The following is an 18,946-nucleotide window of genomic DNA, read 5'->3' as shown; positions in this document are numbered from 1 at the left end:
CGAGAAAGCACTTGTTTTCACATGCCAATCACATGCTTGTCATTGCATTATTGATTGCCATTTGATCGCGCAAAAATAAACAAACTTGAAACACGTTCACAGCTAAAATGCCAATTATAGTAAAAGAGTTTACTTGGAAGCAGACTCCGACAGCTTTGAATATAACGATACCTCTCAGTCAAGGGAAGAAAGAAAAGGTAGACTTATTTGCGACTGATTCGTACATCAAGGCGCACTACAGTCCTTTTCTATTCGAGGTTTTTCTTCTCCATGACGTGAACATAGATAAAAGCAAATGTCTCGTTAAAGAAGACTTGATAATTCTCGACCTGGTGAAGAGAGAGGAGCAAGAATGGGAACAGTTAGAGAAGGAATTAACGAAGGCAGAGAAGATGAAATTAAGGCAGGAGATTTTAGAGAAATGTCAGGAGAAAGCTAAAGAGGAATTTGAGCAGAAGAGGATTAAGAAGAGTGGGATGGACCGGTTCACGGTGCAGAAGGCTATGGAGATTGATTCTAGGCATCACGAGATAATGGATAAGAGGAGAGACGAGCAAAGGAAGATAGCCATGGATGCTCTAGAGGAGTGGAGGGTAAACACTGACGGGGAAGGGGGTAAGGGGGTCAAGATAGTAGAGTTGCCGGACGATAAGGAGGACGGGGTTGTAATAGAAGAGGTGACGGATGAAAAGCCGACGCCGAAGGCAGAGAAGAAAGTAAAGCCAGTGGAAGTGAAGGCGAAGAAAGTACCGCAACCCGCGACACCGCATCCTAAGAAACTAGTGAAGGTGAGAACATGCCAAAGGTTCTAATCTAACTGTTCTAAGCATAAAGAATTTCTCATATCCGTTTTGTAACATGATACTTATATTACTTATCGTTTATGGAGCACACCATATGGGCGGTTTGCTATACCTACACAAACACATGATTTTTTAGTTTTGCGTAACCGTTATTTTGATGTCCCTTTTGTCTTCAAAAAGGAAACTTGCCAATTCATAATAATTCCCTTGGACTTAACAAGCAAAGACGAAAAGAGGTTTAGTAAAATGCGAGTTGCAATTCCATAATCCCTCTACTTTAGGTAACTACCTACTTATTAACCATTTAATTTATCCACAGACCCCAGTAAAGTCAGAATACGTGGACAAGAAACGCGCCGAAGCGGCGAAGCGCGTGCTGCCCGCGCTACGCAGCCAGGGCAGTCTGGAGATCCACCACACCCCCAGGGTGTTCCCCACGCCGAGCCGCGAGTCCGCCAGGGCCGAGGAGGACGCCTGGCTCAAGAATGTGACCCTGGCACGCCGCGCCACAGGTATCCCCACTACCAGGGCAAGATGACAAGTTGCCTACCTGCGAATATACGAATCTGTTCATGTGTCTAAGCAATTTTGTATCTCGCTATACCTACCGTTATGTGCTAGATGTAAAATGTTTTACTTACTCACTCCAACTTGTGCAGGGTTCGTGTCGGAGGACCTGCGGCCGGAAGAGCAGGACCCAGAATGGTGCAAGAACAAAGGCGACGAGTTCTTCCGCGCCGGCAACTACCTGGGCGCCATTAGCGCCTACACGCACGGCATCTTGTTGTCGGACCGGCTGCCTAGTTTGTTCTCAAACCGCGCAGCGACCCACTTCGCGCTCGGCAACTTTAACAAATGCGTGAGTCTTCAGTAGGTAGTATGTCTCCCTGGACGCCATCAGCTCCACCCACGGCTTCCTAGGTACTATCACAGTGTCAGACCGCCCGACCGCCGCAGTTTGTGCGATGATAACCTCTTCTTTTGATTTTGTAGCCCCCATTATGAAACTTTGAATCAGCAACAGCGTAACCACTTAACCGTGAGAAACAGCATTACATTATTTAATTGTTCTATTAATCGTCCACTTGAGCTATGTTTACATTGTAATTAATTGAGCTCTCAATATCACTCGGTGACTGACCGCACGCGCGACACCGTATATGGCAGGATCGCCATGTAAGGTGAGGATTCGGAGCTGAGTACAAACAAGTGTTCAGCTAGAATGATGATTTATTACTGCACTAAATACATGAGTAAATGGTCCTTATATATATCCTATGAACTACGTACATAACTATATCTAGTATACACTACAGGCTGTTCTCCAACTAAGCTGCGACTCTGCGTTCGGAAGCTTCAACAAATGCGTGAGCCATCAATTGTCTCTTGTTTAAATTTTGTTGTTAAAATAATTTCAAATGTTATGACCTACTTGTCTTTTTTGATTTGTCATCATAATCGCCATGCATGTTCGCTTTTTGGATAGTATGTATTTAAGTTAAGTTTAGTATTTAGTGCATTAGTGCATAGCATAATATGCATGTTTTTAAACTTAAAAAGCGGCCAAGTGCGAGTCGGACTCGCCCATGAAGGGTTCCGTATTTAGGCGATTTATGACGTATTCAAAAAAAACTACTTGCTAGATCTCGTTCAAACCAATTTTCGGTGGAAGTTTACATGGTAATGTACATCATATATTTTTTTTAGTTTTATCATTCTCTTATTTTAGAAGTTAGGGGGGGGGGGACACACATTTTACCACTTTGGAAGTGTCTCTCGCGCAAACTATTCAGTTTAGAAAAAAATGATATTAGAAACCTCAATATCATTTTTGAAGACCTATCCATAGATACCCCACACGTATGGGTTTGATGAAAAAAAAATTTTTGAGTTTCAGTTCGAAGTATGGGGAACCCCAAAAATTTATTGTTTTTTTTCTATTTTTGTGTGAAAATATTAATGCGGTTCACAGAATACATCTACTTACCAAGTTTCAACAGTATAGTTCTTATAGTTTCGGAGAAAAGTGGCTGTGACATACGGACGGACAGACAGACGGACAGACAGACGGACAGACAGACAGACATGACGAATCTATAAGGGTTCCGTTTTTAGCCATTTGGCTACGGAACCATAAAAATGAGCGCGATCTCGCCAACAAACTGCAATCGCAGTTTGGCGAGGAATATAAATTGTTAAAAATTGTTGTGTACTTTGTGATAAAAAAAACGGCAATCGGTTTCATACATTTAATATGATCATAGAAATGTGAATGCGGCTTTGGTTTTTACGGGATCCTACAAAAACCTCCGCATTGTAAGATTTGTAAGTTATTTTTCCAAAGTAAACCCAAAAGTTGTGTCTAAGAGTCTAGACCTACCCGACCTCCAGACTGGTAATTACGCCGGTCGCGGAATTAGGTACTGCCGCTGACTTATTGACTACATACATACTTACGTGCATTTCTAATGGAGCTTTAGCTACGATACGTAGCGTTCGCATTAGCAGCGCAGCATTAATGCCAGATTTGGACGAACGTTTAGAACTATATTTAGAGTAAGTACCTATATCCAGTTGAACAACTGCTCAACAGCCCTAGAGCTGTACATTTTTATGGTACCTACTAGTTTAATTACCTATACCTACCTAAGATGTGCAAACCTATGTGCGATAGCGGTCAATTCCCTAGATTGACCGATCTTTAGACTCGACGTTCTCTGAGCAACATAACTTAGTAGAAGAGTGCCTCGTGAAGCCGATAACTTGTTCCAGGTGAACGACTGTTCCACCGCCCTAGAGCTGCTGGTGCCGCCGTGCGAGTCGAACCGTCGCGCGCGCGCCGCCTGCGTGGCTCGTCGCGCCGCCGGCCTCGCGCGCCTCGGCTACCTCGGCAAGGCCATCGCCGAGATGAAGGCGGCCGCCACGCTCCTGCCCGACGACGAGACCATCAAGAAGGATATTTATGATATGGAGCGCGCGTGGGAGCAGAATCCTGATGACTATTGAAGTGTTTTGCTATTCAATGACCGTGCTATCTTAACAAATTTATATTATTAATAAAAAAAAAATTAAAAAATTAAAAATAAACAAAAATAAAACCAAAATAAGATAACTTAATATAATATCTTTTTAAAAAAAAGGGAACCGCCTTCAAAAAACCAACCCACTGAAAAGTACAAAATAATTTTTATATGGCACCCCTTTACGTGTCCAGTCCCTATCCCACGGCGTAAAGCAATTTTTTGCCAAAAAGTAATTAATACGTAATAATAAGATAAGAAAATTAATAATCATCCGGGTAATTACTTAGTTTTTGAAGTCGGTGCCAAACCAAAATTTTTGAGAACCGATATTTTAGACATCGAAGAACGCTGTACTTGCATTATAAAGACATACTTAGTTTACTCATTAATTTAGTTCTTGTAGGTACTACGTACTCGTATTGTTTTTCTGATTGGTAATAAAGACTGTTTTTGTTGGTTTGGCACCGCCTTCAAAAACTAAGTAATTACCCGGATGATTATTAATTTTCTTATTATTACGTATTAATTACTTTTTGGCAAAAAATTGCTTTACGCCGTGGGATAGGGACTGGACACGTAAAGGGGTGCCATATAAAAATTATTTTGTACTTTTCAGTGGGTTGGTTTTTTGAAGGCGGTTCCCTTTTTTTTAAAAAGATATTATATTAAGTTATCTTATTTTGGTTTTATTTTTGTTTATTTTTAATTTTTTAATTTTTTTTTTTATTAATTTTTTTTTTTTTACTTTTTAGTGATAGGTAGATACTTTATTTATTTTAGGTTTTGGGCTAAAATACTAGTTTGTTAGGCTCTCCATTTAGTCTACTAATGTTGGTGATGGCCTAACTCGATGATAATCGCGACACAACATAATATGACGTTTTGGTGCTAAACGATTTGTATGTATATTGCTCCCACTTCCACTCCCATTCCCATTCCCAGTCCGAGTCCGACTCCCACTCCCACTATTTTATCTAAATCGGTTTTAGCGACATAAATTTGTTGGTAGGTATACCGATAGCATGGCCACCTACCGGGTCCAATTGGTTTTTCAAACCATCCATGAACTGTACACTAAAACCTTCTCCAGAATGTAACAAACACTTTTCTGAAAACCGCATCAAAATCGGTTCAGCCAAACGCGAGATAATCACGAAGAAACATACACACATATATACGTACATACATACGGGTCAAACTGAGAACGTCCTTTTTTTAAAGGCAGTTAGAAAAAAGTTCATCGACCCACCTAGTGGAACTCCGCAACATAGGCACACGACGACAAGTCGGTTAACCAAAACAAAGTGTGCCTATGTTGCACGAAACCTAAGTTCCACTAGGTACAGCAAGGGTTCAGCATCAGCTCTATCTTGGGTACTGCTCTCCCAAGTGCTCATCAAGATGTGACGGATGACAAAAATAGCGTGGGCCTATGTTGCACCAAACCTGAGTTCCACTAGGTACAGCCAGGGTTCAGCATCAGCTCTATCTTGGGTACTGCTCTCCCAAGTGCTGATCATGATGTGATGGATGACTAAAATAGCGTGGGCCTATGTTGCACCAAACCTGAGTTCCACTAGGTACAGCCAGGGTTCAGCATCAGCTCTATCTTGGGTACTGCTCTCCCAAGTGCTCATCAAGATGTGACGGATGACCAAAATAGCGTGGGCCTATGTTGCACCAAACTTGTGTTCCACTAGGTACAGCCAGGGTGAACCCTGCCGGCCAGGGTGGTTTGGTGCATCAGCTCTATCTTGGGTACTGCTCTCCCAAGTGCTCATCAAGATGTGACGGATGGCCAAAATAGCGTTGGCCTATGTTGCACCAAACCTGAGTTCCACTAGGTACAGCCAGGGTTCAGCATCAGCTCTATCTTGGGCACTGCTCTCCCAAGTGCTCATCAAGATGAGACGGATGACCAAAACAGCGTGGGCCTATGTTGCACCAAACCTGAGTTCCACTAGGTACATCCCGAGTTCCACTAGGTACATCCAGGGTTCAGCATCAGCTCTATCTTGGGTACTGCTCTCCCAAGTGCTCATCAAGGCGTATCGGATGACCAAAACAGCGTGAGCCTATGTTGCACCAAACCTGAGTTCCACTAGCTACAGCCAGGGTTCAGCATCAGCTCAGATCTATGTATACTAAAACCTTCTCCAGAATGTAAGAAACACTTTTCTGAAAACCGCATCAAAATCGGTTCAGCCAAACGCGAGATAATCGCAAACAAATATACATACATACATACATACGGGTCAAACTGAGAACCTCCTTTTTTTTTGAAGGCGGTTAATAACAACTCTTCACCGGTTCCTTAAGTGGGTACGTAGGTTTAATTAAAGCTATTGGGCTACCTCAACGAGGCAATCGACGAAACGAAGGCGCCTTTAAAAGTCTATGGAGTGCGCCGGGGAACAGAATCCTGATAATTTTTCAGTAGATTACGATTAAATGACCGTGGTATGTTAAGAATTTTATTTATCAACACTAACTCTTTGCCTGTACCTGTCAGCCTAGTACGTATCTGGGGGCACGCCGCCAAGTCGAGCGCGAAGCAAACACTGCCGTACCATCCTTTACTGGAACCATTTCGCCGCATTTTCAGGCCCCTATTTGAGAACCTCTGGATAAGACCAGAACGCAGAAATTTTCGTCATCCAGTAAGCTATAATCACATACTTAAAATCCAAAATTTCAAGTCCGAAGTTAAGCGAAAGCAAAGTTTCGCATTTATGACACTCACTCACTCACTCATGATCATCAGAATAGAACTAGGTACTTCCCATAAACTCAGAGAGCTGAAATTTGGTACAGAGTTAGGGTTTAATGGCCACATAAAGGCAAAACCTAAAAATATTGCAATATCAGTCACGTTTTAAAGATCTAAGAACTGCATAAGTAAGTTTGTAATCCCATATAAATATATGATACTACAAAGTTACTGTTGCAGTTCCTACAAATAGTAGGTAAAGGTACACTACGATGTACGATGTGAGTATGAATGAAGATATGTTTAGGTATGATATGTGTATACATAGTATGGGTATGAGTACCCGAAAAGAAGGACTGCCTACAAAAAGAGATGAGATCCCATCAAAAACATTACATGTAAAAAGGTGCAAGTCTCGCAACGCTTTTACTACAAAAAAGTTTTGAGATGTAATGTGAAACCAAGTCGGTTATTTTAATCAGTGCCAGGTGTTAAAACCGTATCAATAAGATATCTTTAATTTGTAATACATATAATGACTTGGCAATCGCACATAATGCTTTACTCGTACCGTACTCGTAAATATGTGTAATGCTCAAATTGCAATTAGCGCTAGCGTTATGTTCAATTAGAATTATTTTTAATAGGTGACGATGATCCTTTTGTCATTATGCAGCCGTGCGATGGCCAAGTCATTATACGTATTACAAATTAAAGATATCTTATTGATACGGTTTTAACACCCCCTGGCACTGATTAAAATAACCGACTTGGTTTCACATTACATCTCAAAACTTTTTTGTAGTAAAAGCGTTGCGAGACTTGCACCTTTTTACATGTAATGTTTTTGATGGGTGTTTGTTTTTTTGAGGGGAAATAAATACGCACGAAAAACGATAAATAGCAATTATATTACACTACAATACGGTCTACTCCTGCGTGTTCTTCCTGGCGAGCCCCAGGTCGGCCAACAGCGCGTGCGGCGCGGGGTCGCGGCCGCGGAAGCGCCGGAACACCTCCCCCGGCGCGCAGCCGCCGCCCGGCGCCAGGAACGTGGCCCGGTAGCGCGCGCCCACCGCCCGCGCGTCGGCCTCCTCCCGCCACGCGCCGAACACGTCCGCCGCCAGCATCCGCGACCAGGTGCGGCAGTAGTACGCCGCCGCCCACTCCTCGGAGACCACCTTCGTGAAGGACAACGGGTGGGAGTCGTATTTGTCGAACGGCAACGCGAAATGCTTCGGCCACAGTTCCTTCACCGCGTCCCGCCAGAATACTTTACTCGAGTGCAATTCTAAATCCAGCCGCGCGAAGTAAAGCTCGCGACATAAATTCAGCCCCGCCATGTGCCGTCGGACGCGGTGGAGGTTGTCGACTAGCTCGTCCGGCAGCGGCTCTTCGGTGCGATGATGTCCGCTCAGCGCTCGGATCGTGTGCGGATCGTACAGCCAGTGCGTCAGCACGTGGCCGCATACTTCGGCGGCGTCCCATTCGACGTTGGATAACCCGGCCACTTCGGAGTAGTTCGCTTCGGTGAGGAGGTGCCGGAGCGCGTGCCCGAACTTCTGGAACAGGACGCCCACTTCGTTGAATGTGAGGAGGGACGGACGCTCGCCCGCCGGAGGTTGGAAGTTAAATATGAGGGCGGATAGAGGCGAGGCTTTAGTCGAGGCGCAACGATTGCGGAGAGCGACGTGCCAGCCCGCGTCGTCGAATACGCGGATCTTCTCGTGCTGACGGGCGTAAGGATCCAAGTAGAACCCGGCGACGAGCCGCCCGGACCCGTGGAACACGTCGTAGTGCTTGACGTCGCGGTGCCACGCCTGCACGCTCCGCTCCTCGATCTGAATGTCGAACAGCGAACGGCACAGGTTAAACAGACCGCGGACGACGCGCGGCAAAGGAAAGTACTCTCTAATTTTATCTTCTTCAAACTTGTATAGTGTTCTTTTCTGTTTCCTCTGCCAGTATGGTATATCCCAGTGCTCCAGCTTGAAGTCGAAGCCTCTTTCTTGTGCGAACTTCTGCAGCTCGTCGAGTTCGGCGTCCTGTGCGGGGCGCGCGTGCTCCAGCAAGCTGTCTAGAGTGTTGTACACGTTCTCCGCCGAGCCGGCCATCTTAGTTTCCATGCTCATGTCCACGAAAGTCTCGAAGCCGAGCAGCTTCGCCTGTTCAGTACGTAAGCTCCGGATTTTCTCCAGGTGTGTGCTGGTTTCCAAGTCCTTGTTGCCGTAGCCGGAGCAGCGCTGCACGTGCGCGTTCCAGGCGTTCCAGCGCAGCTCGCGGGCGTGGCAGTGCTGCATGAAGGGCTCGTACACGTGCGGCTGCAGCGTCACCTTCCACGGGCCCCTGCTCGGGTCGGGGGCCATGGCCGCCAGCAGCGTCTCCGGGAAGTCCTGGACTGTCAAACTGTCCGTGATAGTGCTGGAGAATAGACCTGTGGCCGTATTAACCTTCTCGCGGAACATATACTTCTGCTTCTGCAACTCGGCGACGACGCTGTGTAGCTTTTCTAAATTCAGCCCCGTTGCATCTAGACCATTTAGTTTTCCTTCTAAAATATACTTATCTAGCAGCCTCTGTTCCTCATCCGTGAGTTTCTTCAGCTTGTTCTTCTCGTTGACTGCAGCTTGGAATATAGGAACACTGTTAAATTTAGCTGACCTGGCTTTGTGCGCACGCTCGTGTATGTTTCTATAGGACGCTGTGGGCATGAGAGAGCTGTTGCCGAGATACAGAGTCTTGGCCACGCCCCAGGTGAGTTCGAGCTGCGCGTCGAGCTTCTCTAGGGGTTTGAAGACGTCGTCGAAGGCGTTCTTGCAGGTGGGCGTGGAGTGCTCGATCTGGGCGACGCCCCTCTCGTACTCGAGGCTCTGCTTGCTGATGGACGCGATGCACTTCTCGATGGTGACGTCGCTGAACTCGGGCAGCCCGTTGTCCCCCAGGAGGGACGTTCTCTCGCCATCCTCGCCTATTTCTGGAATACTGAATATTCAAACTAATTTAGAAAGCACAATTTGTTATCAAGTGTGGCGAAAACAAATAAATATATTTAGAGAGTTTAGAAAGGGGCTATTCATAAATTACGTAATTTCAAATGGGGGGGTCAAAAATCGTCAAAAATTGATGACGTAATTTATGAACAGCCCCAAAGTGTAAGGCACTGGTTTGCAACAAACGTTGTAGGTCGCGTCCGGCGTGACGCTGTACGCGACGAACGAATGCTTACTATGGAAATGCACTATAGTGGTCTCTCTCGCACGCCAGACGCGGCGACGCGCCGCGTCCATAGGTCGTACGCCGCCTACGCAGTCATGTCAGAGCATTGTGGCGGCCGTTACGGATGCGTTTTTGCCATCGAAGATGGTGAAATTTACAGAGGAGCAAGACTAATTACTAATTGAATCAGTTCAATTAAACAGAATTTTATTTAATGCCAGCGATAATAAAACAACCCTCTACCTCTCTGTTTACGAAAATGTCGTGACGCCTTTTTCTTCTCTTCTGTTTCAATAACATTTGTATAACAACATCATCATCATCATCATCCTCCTCCTCCTCTTCAAGAAGAACTCTTAAAATTGTCTGTTCATCCACATTTTAATCACTTCACATCCACTCACATTAAGCGTGTGCGAGAAACTGATGGCAGTTTCGCTGGAAGCGGTGTCCTGAGTGACCATCGCCAGTGTGCGTTGGCCGGACGCGACTCACGCGACCTAAGGCGTTTGTTGCAGACCAGCACCTTACAAAGTCATTTCCCTGTCTTTGATTTTTCACTCACTTGTAAAGGGTGTAAAAACTTGTACCTCATAAGGCCCACCGTACAAAATTTTAAGATAAGAAGATAAGAATAGCCTTTATTGACCAAAAAATAAAATTCATTACATATTACATTTAAATTGATTCACATTTCATTTAGCATTTGAAATGTTAAATGACAAAAGTTTAATTTCAATTTAATATCAATCCCTGCCTCTAAAAGGACCAGATTTTTACAGACTTTTTGAAAATCCTGCATGGATGCCTGGAAGGATTTCAGACCTGATGGATGGAAGGTTGCCAATGTTGCCGTCAATCAATTTATGATGTAAGTATATTTTTCTTTAAATCCACAAACCCTCAGTATAACTGTTACCAATGTGTTAACAGTTTTACACAGCATTATCACAAATACTAATCGTTTATTTACCAAACATTTTTACAAATCGACATAGCAGATTGAACTTATAGGTGAACCAGGATCTATTGAGGGTGCGCCATGTTGCGGAATTTCACTGGAACTAATTTTTTCATACTACACTGAATTGTCACCCTATACATGAGAATAACAGCGCCCTCTTGACAATTATCATATATTACTGGTCAGGCTATATCATAAATTATATTTTACAACTAAGCTAATATCCATCAGCCCCAAACTAGGCGCAGCCCGTATCTCGGGAACCGGGAATATAGATTTAACTAATCTGAATATGATGGCCGTTTTTTAATGAGAAATCTCAAATATAAAATTAATTTAAGTACAAAAAAATGCATGCAGATAAAAAAAGAATACATACAAACAATATAATCAAAAATCAATAAGAAAACATACAGAAGAGACATGTGTAAGCGTAATTAATATTGCGTAAGTGTAACAAAACTCATGAATTGCCGTGTTTAGAAAACACGACATTTGGTAGACAAGAATCCAGACATGTTAAGAGTCAGGAAAGGTTGGTTATAAAAATTGCACCACTATTTCAAAGTTAAAACCAAAAATTAGTAAGTATGTGTTCAAACCAAAAGGTAGTTAGTATTTGTTTCCAGATTTTAGAGAACTCAAAACAAGCAAGCCAATATAAAATGTACAAATGAATGTTTTTACAAAACAAATTAATGAAACTTACAGAACGACGTAACCCGCATTGCGTTTGTTCTGGTAGAACTGCTTCTTGGCGTGCCGAGCGATTAGTTTCGTTCGCAGAAAGGATAATGCCATATTATTAGAAACCTAAATAAGAAACCTCAAAAATATTTCATAATCTTATATTATATCGAGCGAGCCGCACCGAATATTTGACATTACTCAAATGTCAAAAATAATTTGACACATGTCAAGTAGTGTTGTGCTGCGATCATGGCGTGTGTAGAATACCGGTTTTAATATTATAATTATGTTTTTTTTTGTCTGTTTACTGTTTAGAAATTTCTAACCGACACGACAGTGTACGATAACCGATGATCATCTTGCTTATAATCTCGTTTGTCAAGGTGTTTCGGCAGGAAAAACCTTGGCAGACTTATATATTCCTAAAATGCGGGTTCATACCTTCCGACTGGAATTGGTTTCATGGTGGTATCAGATGGGTTAAGGCTTCGTCACACAGGTGCGTTTTCCGGGCGCGGCGTGAGCGGGGCGCGCCGCTTTTACATACAAAACGCTCACACCCCGCCCGGAAAACGCGCCTGTGTGCCGAAGCCTTTAGTGTAGGGTAACCGATAGTGACCTTGCTTACATAATCTCGTCTGCCAAGGTGTTTCGGCAGGAAAAGCCTTGGCAGACTTAATATATTCCTGACATGAGGGTTCATAATACCTACCGACTAAAATTGGTTTCATGGTGGTATCAGATGGGTTGATTTAAGGGGCCCCGATGGTCACCTTTGAGAGCACTGCCAAGCACTTCCGGCAAAAAAAACTGGCAGACTTCGCTTTTCTGTGTCTACAACTACATGTAAATTTCTAACTGCTGCCATAACTATTATTTCGGTATAAGGGTTAAACAGGTTATATGCGTTCACTGGGGTTAAATGCGAAAAAGGGGGGCTCTTTTTCGCACCGGAAGTGGCCTTCTTTTTCGTACTTTCGGCAAGTTCCGCTGTGGCAGACTATCGAATTCGGACTTAGCATCACTTTTATGGGAAACCATTTTGCATTTTATCGTGGTATCAAGTCGGTTAGAAATTTTGCGGCCGGCTCTTCTACCATTAGTGTTTGTGCGGAAAGAGTCGTGGAATGTATTGGGCCCCATACATTCCACGATTCATCTCTTTCCGAACGATTGCGATACAGCGAGGAAATGTCGCCAGCATCCTTGGTACAATGCCTCAAGGGCCTATTTTAGATTTAAGCTAGTTTTGAATTTCTTTTAGTAATTGGCAAGGTGCGAAGTCGGTGGAGGGGGAAATGGCGCTGATCGTCACAAACACAGGTAATCTTATGGAATGGCCGCCATTAGTACTAGCGGCAGCCGCTTGAACTAATTTTACTCCATAAGATTTAACGTAGAAAGTCTGCCAAAATGAGGGCAGCACCAGTCGTGCACCTAGCGAATATACTTTGTTATGTGTATAATTTTTCAATATTACAAATTGATACAATTCTAATGGAACTGTATTGAACTGTGCTGTTTTGTTTATTATTATGGGTGTTTGTCCATAGTAAATATTAAATAAAAACTAAAGGAATAAACATCTTTCTTTCAACTTTCAGTCACTTTTTTAAGTCAGTATCTTCCAGAAAAACTAAACAACCTATACCAGGTGATGAAAAGGCGCAGTAAAAGGGTTAAAGGGTATTCCCCGTTGGATATATGGATATTACGTATCATTTTATGATTAATATGCACCGTATGTGCAGTACAGTTCCATAAGTCTCGTAAAATAGGTAGGTACTGAAGTAGAACTGTATCACTTTGTAATATTGAAAAAATGAAAAAAAAAAATCTAAATGAAATTAAAGTCCGTCAACCAAATCTTGTCAGTAGTAAAAGGCGGCAAATTTGAAAAATCGCGGGTTAGCAACACTGTGTTCGAATAATTCCAAAATGCGTGTCATCTGTGTTTTATCTGTGGAATGTGGATCGTGAATCGTGAATGATAGCCGTCACCTTATTTGTTTTCATTTGGTTTTCATTCTGAATCGTTTCTGTTTCAAGAGATATTTCTGCTGTCACCATTAAATACCAATACATTAAATAAGAATAAGCAAAGCTAAGGGGCCTACAATGTACAATCATGCTCGTTGATGGTAAACATTACTAAAAATTGAGGTTATGACAAGTACATACTGGAAGAACTCTTTCGAACTTTTAAGATTATGTTCAGTTTTTTTGTTTTAGGGTTAAAAGGCATAAATAAAATTAAAACGTATGCCTAAATCTATCCAAACAAGATCATAAATTGTGTCCTGGAAACCGTCCATAGGCCCACATGTCTAATATTTTCAGCAATCAGTTGTGACTATTTACAAAGATGCAATAGAATACTACAGAGTATTATGCTTGGTTGAAGTGACCCGGTAACATTGGTAACTTCATTATATTTTTTCAATTAATGACCTGAATTATAGTGTAAGCTAAAGTGACCCTTATCTTATTTACCTTTAAATTAAATAAACACCCAAATATCAGTTGTTTTATTTTTAATATGTAATCCTATTGTACAATATATACCAATCAAAAAAATTACACAGGTATGTCATATTCATCCAGAAGAGTACACTAATTTTCATTAACAAGTGGCATATTATATTGTAAATAACAAATATATGCACTATCTAATTATCTGCATTTTGATATGATTTTATTTTAGTAAACTTTAGAAGACATAGATATAGGGAACAAAGAGAATATAAGCACTACGATAGGGAGTTGTTTTTTGATATCTTCAAATTTGTTCATCATTTTGATTAACATTGTTTTAACATCGCTTTTAAATTGTCCGTCCATGTTTCAAATTTTTTCAATAAACCGCGAGTGACAATTTGAATTGACGTACGCAGGGCGCGCTCAGCGGAAAAAAAAATATTTTGGTTCGATGTACATTGCTGCTTTTCTTAGCGCAATAGTGCTCTTTGAGTGTTGCCCTACTTTAGTTTGCTTTACATTGCTACTGACAAGATTTGGTTGACGGACTATATTTTCAAAATTGCTTTTTTGGGGTAGTGTGCACGCACACTCTCTCACATGTACCCTATATATATACCCTAGCATAAGTATCATAGATCAGAATAAACCTATACTCCAGAGATAGTGTTTGTCTTTACGTCCCACACCACATGGCGATCCTGGCAGGATCGCCATGTAAGGTGTGGCGTCAATGATACAACTGTTGGTGTCTAAATACGAATATATTCTGTTAAACTAACGCGTACATGCTATTATATACTACCACTACGTACGTGTGTGGGTGAGGCATAGTACACATACTACATGAGGATGTCACGTATTATTTGTGGTATATTGTACAAAAAAAAATCAGCCATATCGTCTCTGGAGGAGCCCAAACTTGGTATGTTTTGAAAATTATTTTTGTTTTAATAAAAAAAAAATAGCTGAAATGTAATGATGTGGTATATTTTTAGAATCGCCTCAAAAAGTCCTTTCATATGATACCACACACGATGGGTTTCTGAAAAACACATTTTTTTCCATACAAAAACAAAAATGTTTCGGCAGTTCGGCACGCGCCTCCTCAGGGAATTTTTTTTAGGAACTGCGGGTCAAAAATTTTGTTTTGACCTCTAGTATGCGTGTGCCAAACGGCTAACCTGTACATCGATTTGCAGTATCTTAAAGTGAACAGGCTAGACTAAGATGCTTCTGACCAAATTGCTAAGTTTAACAGTAGGTACCTACATACCAGTAAATAAAACGAAATGACCTAGACAATAAAAACAAATTTATTAACTTATATTTAAGCATATTTTAAGCGGTTTGAATTATTTAAATCTTGAGATCAGTCTTACGTAGGTTACAATTACAATAAATACTTATTTTGCCTAGAAAAGTTCGCTTTTAAAGCTATTAATAACTGGGATATTTTACAAATTGTCTTCCTTCCATATTCAATCGACTTCCTCGACGGTTGGTTTGCCCGCGCCGGCACCGGCAGGGGCATCGCCGCCGGCACCGTGAATCTTGGTCATGAGCGGCGCACACACGCGCTGCAGCTCCTTGAGGCGGTGCTCGTACTCGTCCTCCTCGGCCAGCGAGTTGTTGTCGAGCCAGCCGAGGGCCGCGTCGCACTCCTGCCGCGCGGCGCCCCTGTCAGTCTCGCTCAGCTTGTCACCCGCCTCCTCCAGCGCCTGCTTCACGCCGAACACGTAGCCCTCGAGCCGGTTGCGCGCCGCCACGCGCCTCCTCTGCCGCTCGTCCTCCTCCTTGTAGCGCTCGGCCTCGGCCAGCATGCGGTCGATGTCCGCCTGCGAGAGCCGCCCGCGCTCGTTCTTGATCACGATGTTCTTGGAGCGGCCCGTGCTGTTCTCCTTGGCCGTCACGTTCAGGATGCCGTTGGCGTCGATGTCGAAGGTGACGTCGATCTTGGGCACGCCGCGCGGCGCGGGCGGGATGCCGGTGAGGTCGAACGTGCCGAGGCGGTTGTTGTCCTTGGTGAGCGCGCGCTCGCCCTCGAACACCTGGATAGTGACCGCCGGCTGGTTGTCGGCGTACGTGGTGAACGTCTGCGACTGCTTGCAGGGAATCTTGCAGTTGCGCTCGATGATATTAGTCATGACGCCGCCCGCGGTCTCGATGCCGAGCGACAGCGGCGCCACGTCCACCAGCAGCACGTCCTGGATCTTGGAGTCGCCGTCGCCGCTGAGGATGGCCGCCTGCACGGCCGCGCCGTACGCCACCGCCTCGTCGGGGTTGATGGACAAGTTTAGCTGTTTGCCGCCGAAGAAGTTCTGCAGCAGGCTCTGGATCTTGGGGATGCGCGTGGAGCCGCCGACGAGCACCACGTCGTGGATCTGGCTCTTGTCCAGCTTGGCGTCTCGCAGCGCCTTCTCTACGGGCTCGAGCGTGCCGCGGAACAAGTCGGAGCAGAGCTCCTCGAAGCGTGCGCGCGACACGCGCGTGTAGAAGTCGACGCCCTCGTACAGCGCGTCCACCTCGATGGTGGCCTCGGTGCTGGACGAGAGCGTGCGCTTGGCGCGCTCGGCCGCCGTGCGCAGGCGGCGTAGCGCGCGCGCGTTCCCGCGCAGATCCTTCTTGTACTTGCGCAGGAACTCGTCGGCGAGGTGGGTGACCAGGCGGTTGTCGAAGTCCTCGCCGCCGAGGTGGGTGTCACCGGCGGTGGCCTTCACCTCGAACAGCGAGCCCTCGTCGATGGTGAGGATGGACACGTCGAAGGTGCCGCCGCCGAGGTCGAAGATGAGCACGTTGCGCTCGCCCTTCAGGTTCTTGTCCAGGCCGTACGCGAGCGCGGCGGCGGTGGGCTCGTTGATGATGCGCAGCACGTTGAGGCCGGCGATGGCGCCCGCGTCCTTGGTGGCTTGGCGCTGCGAGTCGTTGAAGTACGCCGGCACCGTGATCACGGCGTCCCGCACCGCCGCGCCCAGGTACGCCTCCGCCGTCTCCTTCATCTTCGTCAGCACCATGCTGCTGATCTCCTCCGGTGCGAATTTCTTTGTCTCTCCCTTGAACTCGACCTGTATCTTGGGCTTGCCGCAGTCGCTGATGACCTTGAACGGCCAGTGCTTCATGTCCTGCTGGATCTTGGGGTCGTCGAACTTGCGGCCGATGAGTCGCTTGGCATCGAACACCGTGTTGCCGGGGTTGAGCGCCACCTGGTTCTTGGCGGCGTCGCCGATGAGTCGCTCGGTGTCCGTGAACGCCACGTACGACGGCGTGGTCCTGTTGCCCTGGTCGTTGGCGATGATCTCCACGCCCCCGTGCTGCCACACGCCCACGCACGAGTACGTCGTACCGAGGTCGATTCCGATAGCTGGCATTTTCTTACAATTCTTCTTTAGCTTCCTTGTAATAATAGAAAAGTTTCGTAGTAAAGTTTCTCGAGAGGTATGTAACCGCTCAACTTCTCTTCTCGTCACTTGTTCGCTTTGTGTTTTCAAATTAGACTGAATCCCCGCCATCGCGCCGTCGTATTTATACCCTGCCGATAGCGACCAATCACGTACCAACATTTTCCAGAAACTTCGCGGCAACTGTTCGACGCGCCAATAGGAGCCGCCTCCGTTGGAGAACATTCGCGATCGATTAGAAGTTTTAGAATGAGAGAGGCGCTTTACTTGCACTAGATAGAACGAGATAGGGCATTGTTTGGTGATACCATATGCAGAAAAATATCTCAAGTTCTGCGGTTTTTGACTAAATAACGTCATGCAAGAAGCAAGAACTTATTAGATCAACTATACTTGGTCAACCCACGGTCAACCAGATCTTGACAGTAGAAAAAGGCGGCAAATTTGGAAAATGTAGGCGCGAAAGGAATATCGTCACATAGAAAATTCGAATTTCGCGCCTTTTTCTACTGTCAAGATCTGGTTGACCAGCTATATAATATAACCTAGTTTGAGTAAGTACGTAGTTTTTACCTGCTCATTTATTAATTATTATTGAATTTAAGAAGATGGCATAAGTAGCAATAAAGCTGTTAAATTGGGTAAGTTTTAAGTTTAGTATTTAAGTATAATTAAATTCTTTATTGTGTGCCACAAAAAAAAAATATTATAAGTACCTACATAAAACTTAGTAGTAGTAGTAGTAGTTTATTGTACAAAAAGACATATTAAAAATAACATACAAGTAGTGAGAAGTACAAAGGCGAATTTATCCCTATGAGGGATCTCTTCCAGTTAACCTTTGAGTAGATGAGAGGAGAAAGTGAAAAAAGTGAAAACTTAATCTAACTTTCGAGTCTAACAAATATTTAATATAAAGCTGATTTGTCCCGAATTTATTATGTTTATCTCCGCGGGTGTTGCGTGTCGAACTTATTGACAGTAAGTAGCTATGTAATTCATATTCGTGTGGTGGAGTGATGCGTGGTTTAAGTGAGGTGCCCCCAATTTTCAAAGACTTTCGACGGGTATGCTGAGCCTAGTTAAACTGAGCCGGTTGACCAAAGAGTAGTATAATATATAGCGGTTGTCACAGAGTTTTTTTCACCCCGGAATTAAAAAAATAATGTCATGAAACAGAACCTGAACGTTTCTTTTCTATATTATTTTATTGGTAAGGTCTGACTTCACAAATAAGAGAACGAAAACAATTAAAACAAACGAAGATAGTAGGGTATTGGCACTTGAGTGAGGTACGTAAAGACAAAACTCACAAAGACGAAACTAACAACTTACTTTAATATGCTATCAATAATAATTAGATACTTAGTCCAATTTTGATATCTTCCGTCTTTTAGGATTAAGCTACTGGTAACCCTACTCCATTTATCATAATATGTCGTCATATTGTGAAGAAGGAAAGAACCATTGGCGTGTATGCCTGTGTGGAAAAGAGACTGCAACAGTTGCACGGAGAAGGTCAGACGGCGGTATATTTGAATAGATTCTGGAAAATTCGCAAACTGTTCTGTATTTAGAGTATATGTTTGTGACGATGACGCGACACTACGGCGCTACAAATATTTACAATATTCGCTATTTCTAGAATTTCCATTTGTTTACAT

General features: G+C 44.0%; 3 protein-coding genes across 3 annotated transcripts; 1 reads left to right on the top strand and 2 right to left on the bottom strand.

Moving 5' to 3' along the window:
- The first annotated feature begins 67 nt into the window (after positions 1-67).
- LOC134652142 (dynein axonemal assembly factor 4-like) lies at positions 68-3,821 on the top strand. The gene is made up of 4 exons (XM_063507304.1): positions 68-788; positions 1,123-1,315; positions 1,463-1,662; positions 3,576-3,821. Exons 1-4 carry the CDS (start codon positions 108-110, stop codon positions 3,807-3,809), a joined length of 1,308 nt encoding a protein of 435 aa, XP_063363374.1. The 5' UTR covers positions 68-107; the 3' UTR covers positions 3,810-3,821.
- A 3,607-nt stretch (positions 3,822-7,428) lies between these two features.
- On the bottom strand, positions 7,429-11,592 carry LOC134652360 (uncharacterized). The gene is made up of 2 exons (XM_063507533.1): positions 11,426-11,592; positions 7,429-9,518 (listed from the first exon to the last, which is right to left on the bottom strand). The coding sequence occupies exons 1-2, from the start codon at positions 11,515-11,517 to the stop codon at positions 7,466-7,468; spliced, it is 2,145 nt and encodes a 714-aa protein (XP_063363603.1). The 5' UTR covers positions 11,518-11,592; the 3' UTR covers positions 7,429-7,465.
- Positions 11,593-15,357: 3,765 nt separating this feature from the next.
- Positions 15,358-17,503, bottom strand: LOC134652359 (heat shock protein 68-like). The gene has a single exon (XM_063507532.1). The coding sequence runs from the start codon at positions 17,442-17,444 to the stop codon at positions 15,366-15,368; it is 2,079 nt and encodes a 692-aa protein (XP_063363602.1). The 5' UTR covers positions 17,445-17,503; the 3' UTR covers positions 15,358-15,365.
- Between the last annotated feature and the right edge of the window lie 1,443 nt (positions 17,504-18,946).

Source organism: Cydia amplana, chromosome 11 (genome assembly GCF_948474715.1).
Source record: "Cydia amplana chromosome 11, ilCydAmpl1.1, whole genome shotgun sequence".
In the NCBI taxonomy this organism is placed as follows: domain Eukaryota; kingdom Metazoa; phylum Arthropoda; class Insecta; order Lepidoptera; family Tortricidae; genus Cydia; species Cydia amplana.
Note: the sequence above shows the minus strand (reverse complement) of the source record. Positions and strands in the feature narration are given on the sequence as shown.

Bases quoted from the DNA above. Each gene is read 5' to 3' on its own strand.
- LOC134652142 (XM_063507304.1), top strand. From the start codon at position 108: ATGCCAATTATAGTAAAAGAGTTTACTTGGAAGCAGACTCCGACAGCT. The intron at 789-1,122 runs GTGAGAACATGC...ATTTATCCACAG, and splicing joins ATCCTAAGAAACTAGTGAAG to ACCCCAGTAAAGTCAGAATA. The intron at 1,316-1,462 runs GTATCCCCACTA...CAACTTGTGCAG, and splicing joins CCTGGCACGCCGCGCCACAG to GGTTCGTGTCGGAGGACCTG.
- LOC134652360 (XM_063507533.1), bottom strand. From the start codon at position 11,517: ATGGCATTATCCTTTCTGCGAACGAAACTAATCGCTCGGCACGCCAAG. The intron at 9,519-11,425 runs GTAAGTTTCATT...TTGAATATTCAG, and splicing joins AATGCGGGTTACGTCGTTCT to TATTCCAGAAATAGGCGAGG.
- LOC134652359 (XM_063507532.1), bottom strand. From the start codon at position 17,444: ATGTTGGTACGTGATTGGTCGCTATCGGCAGGGTATAAATACGACGGC.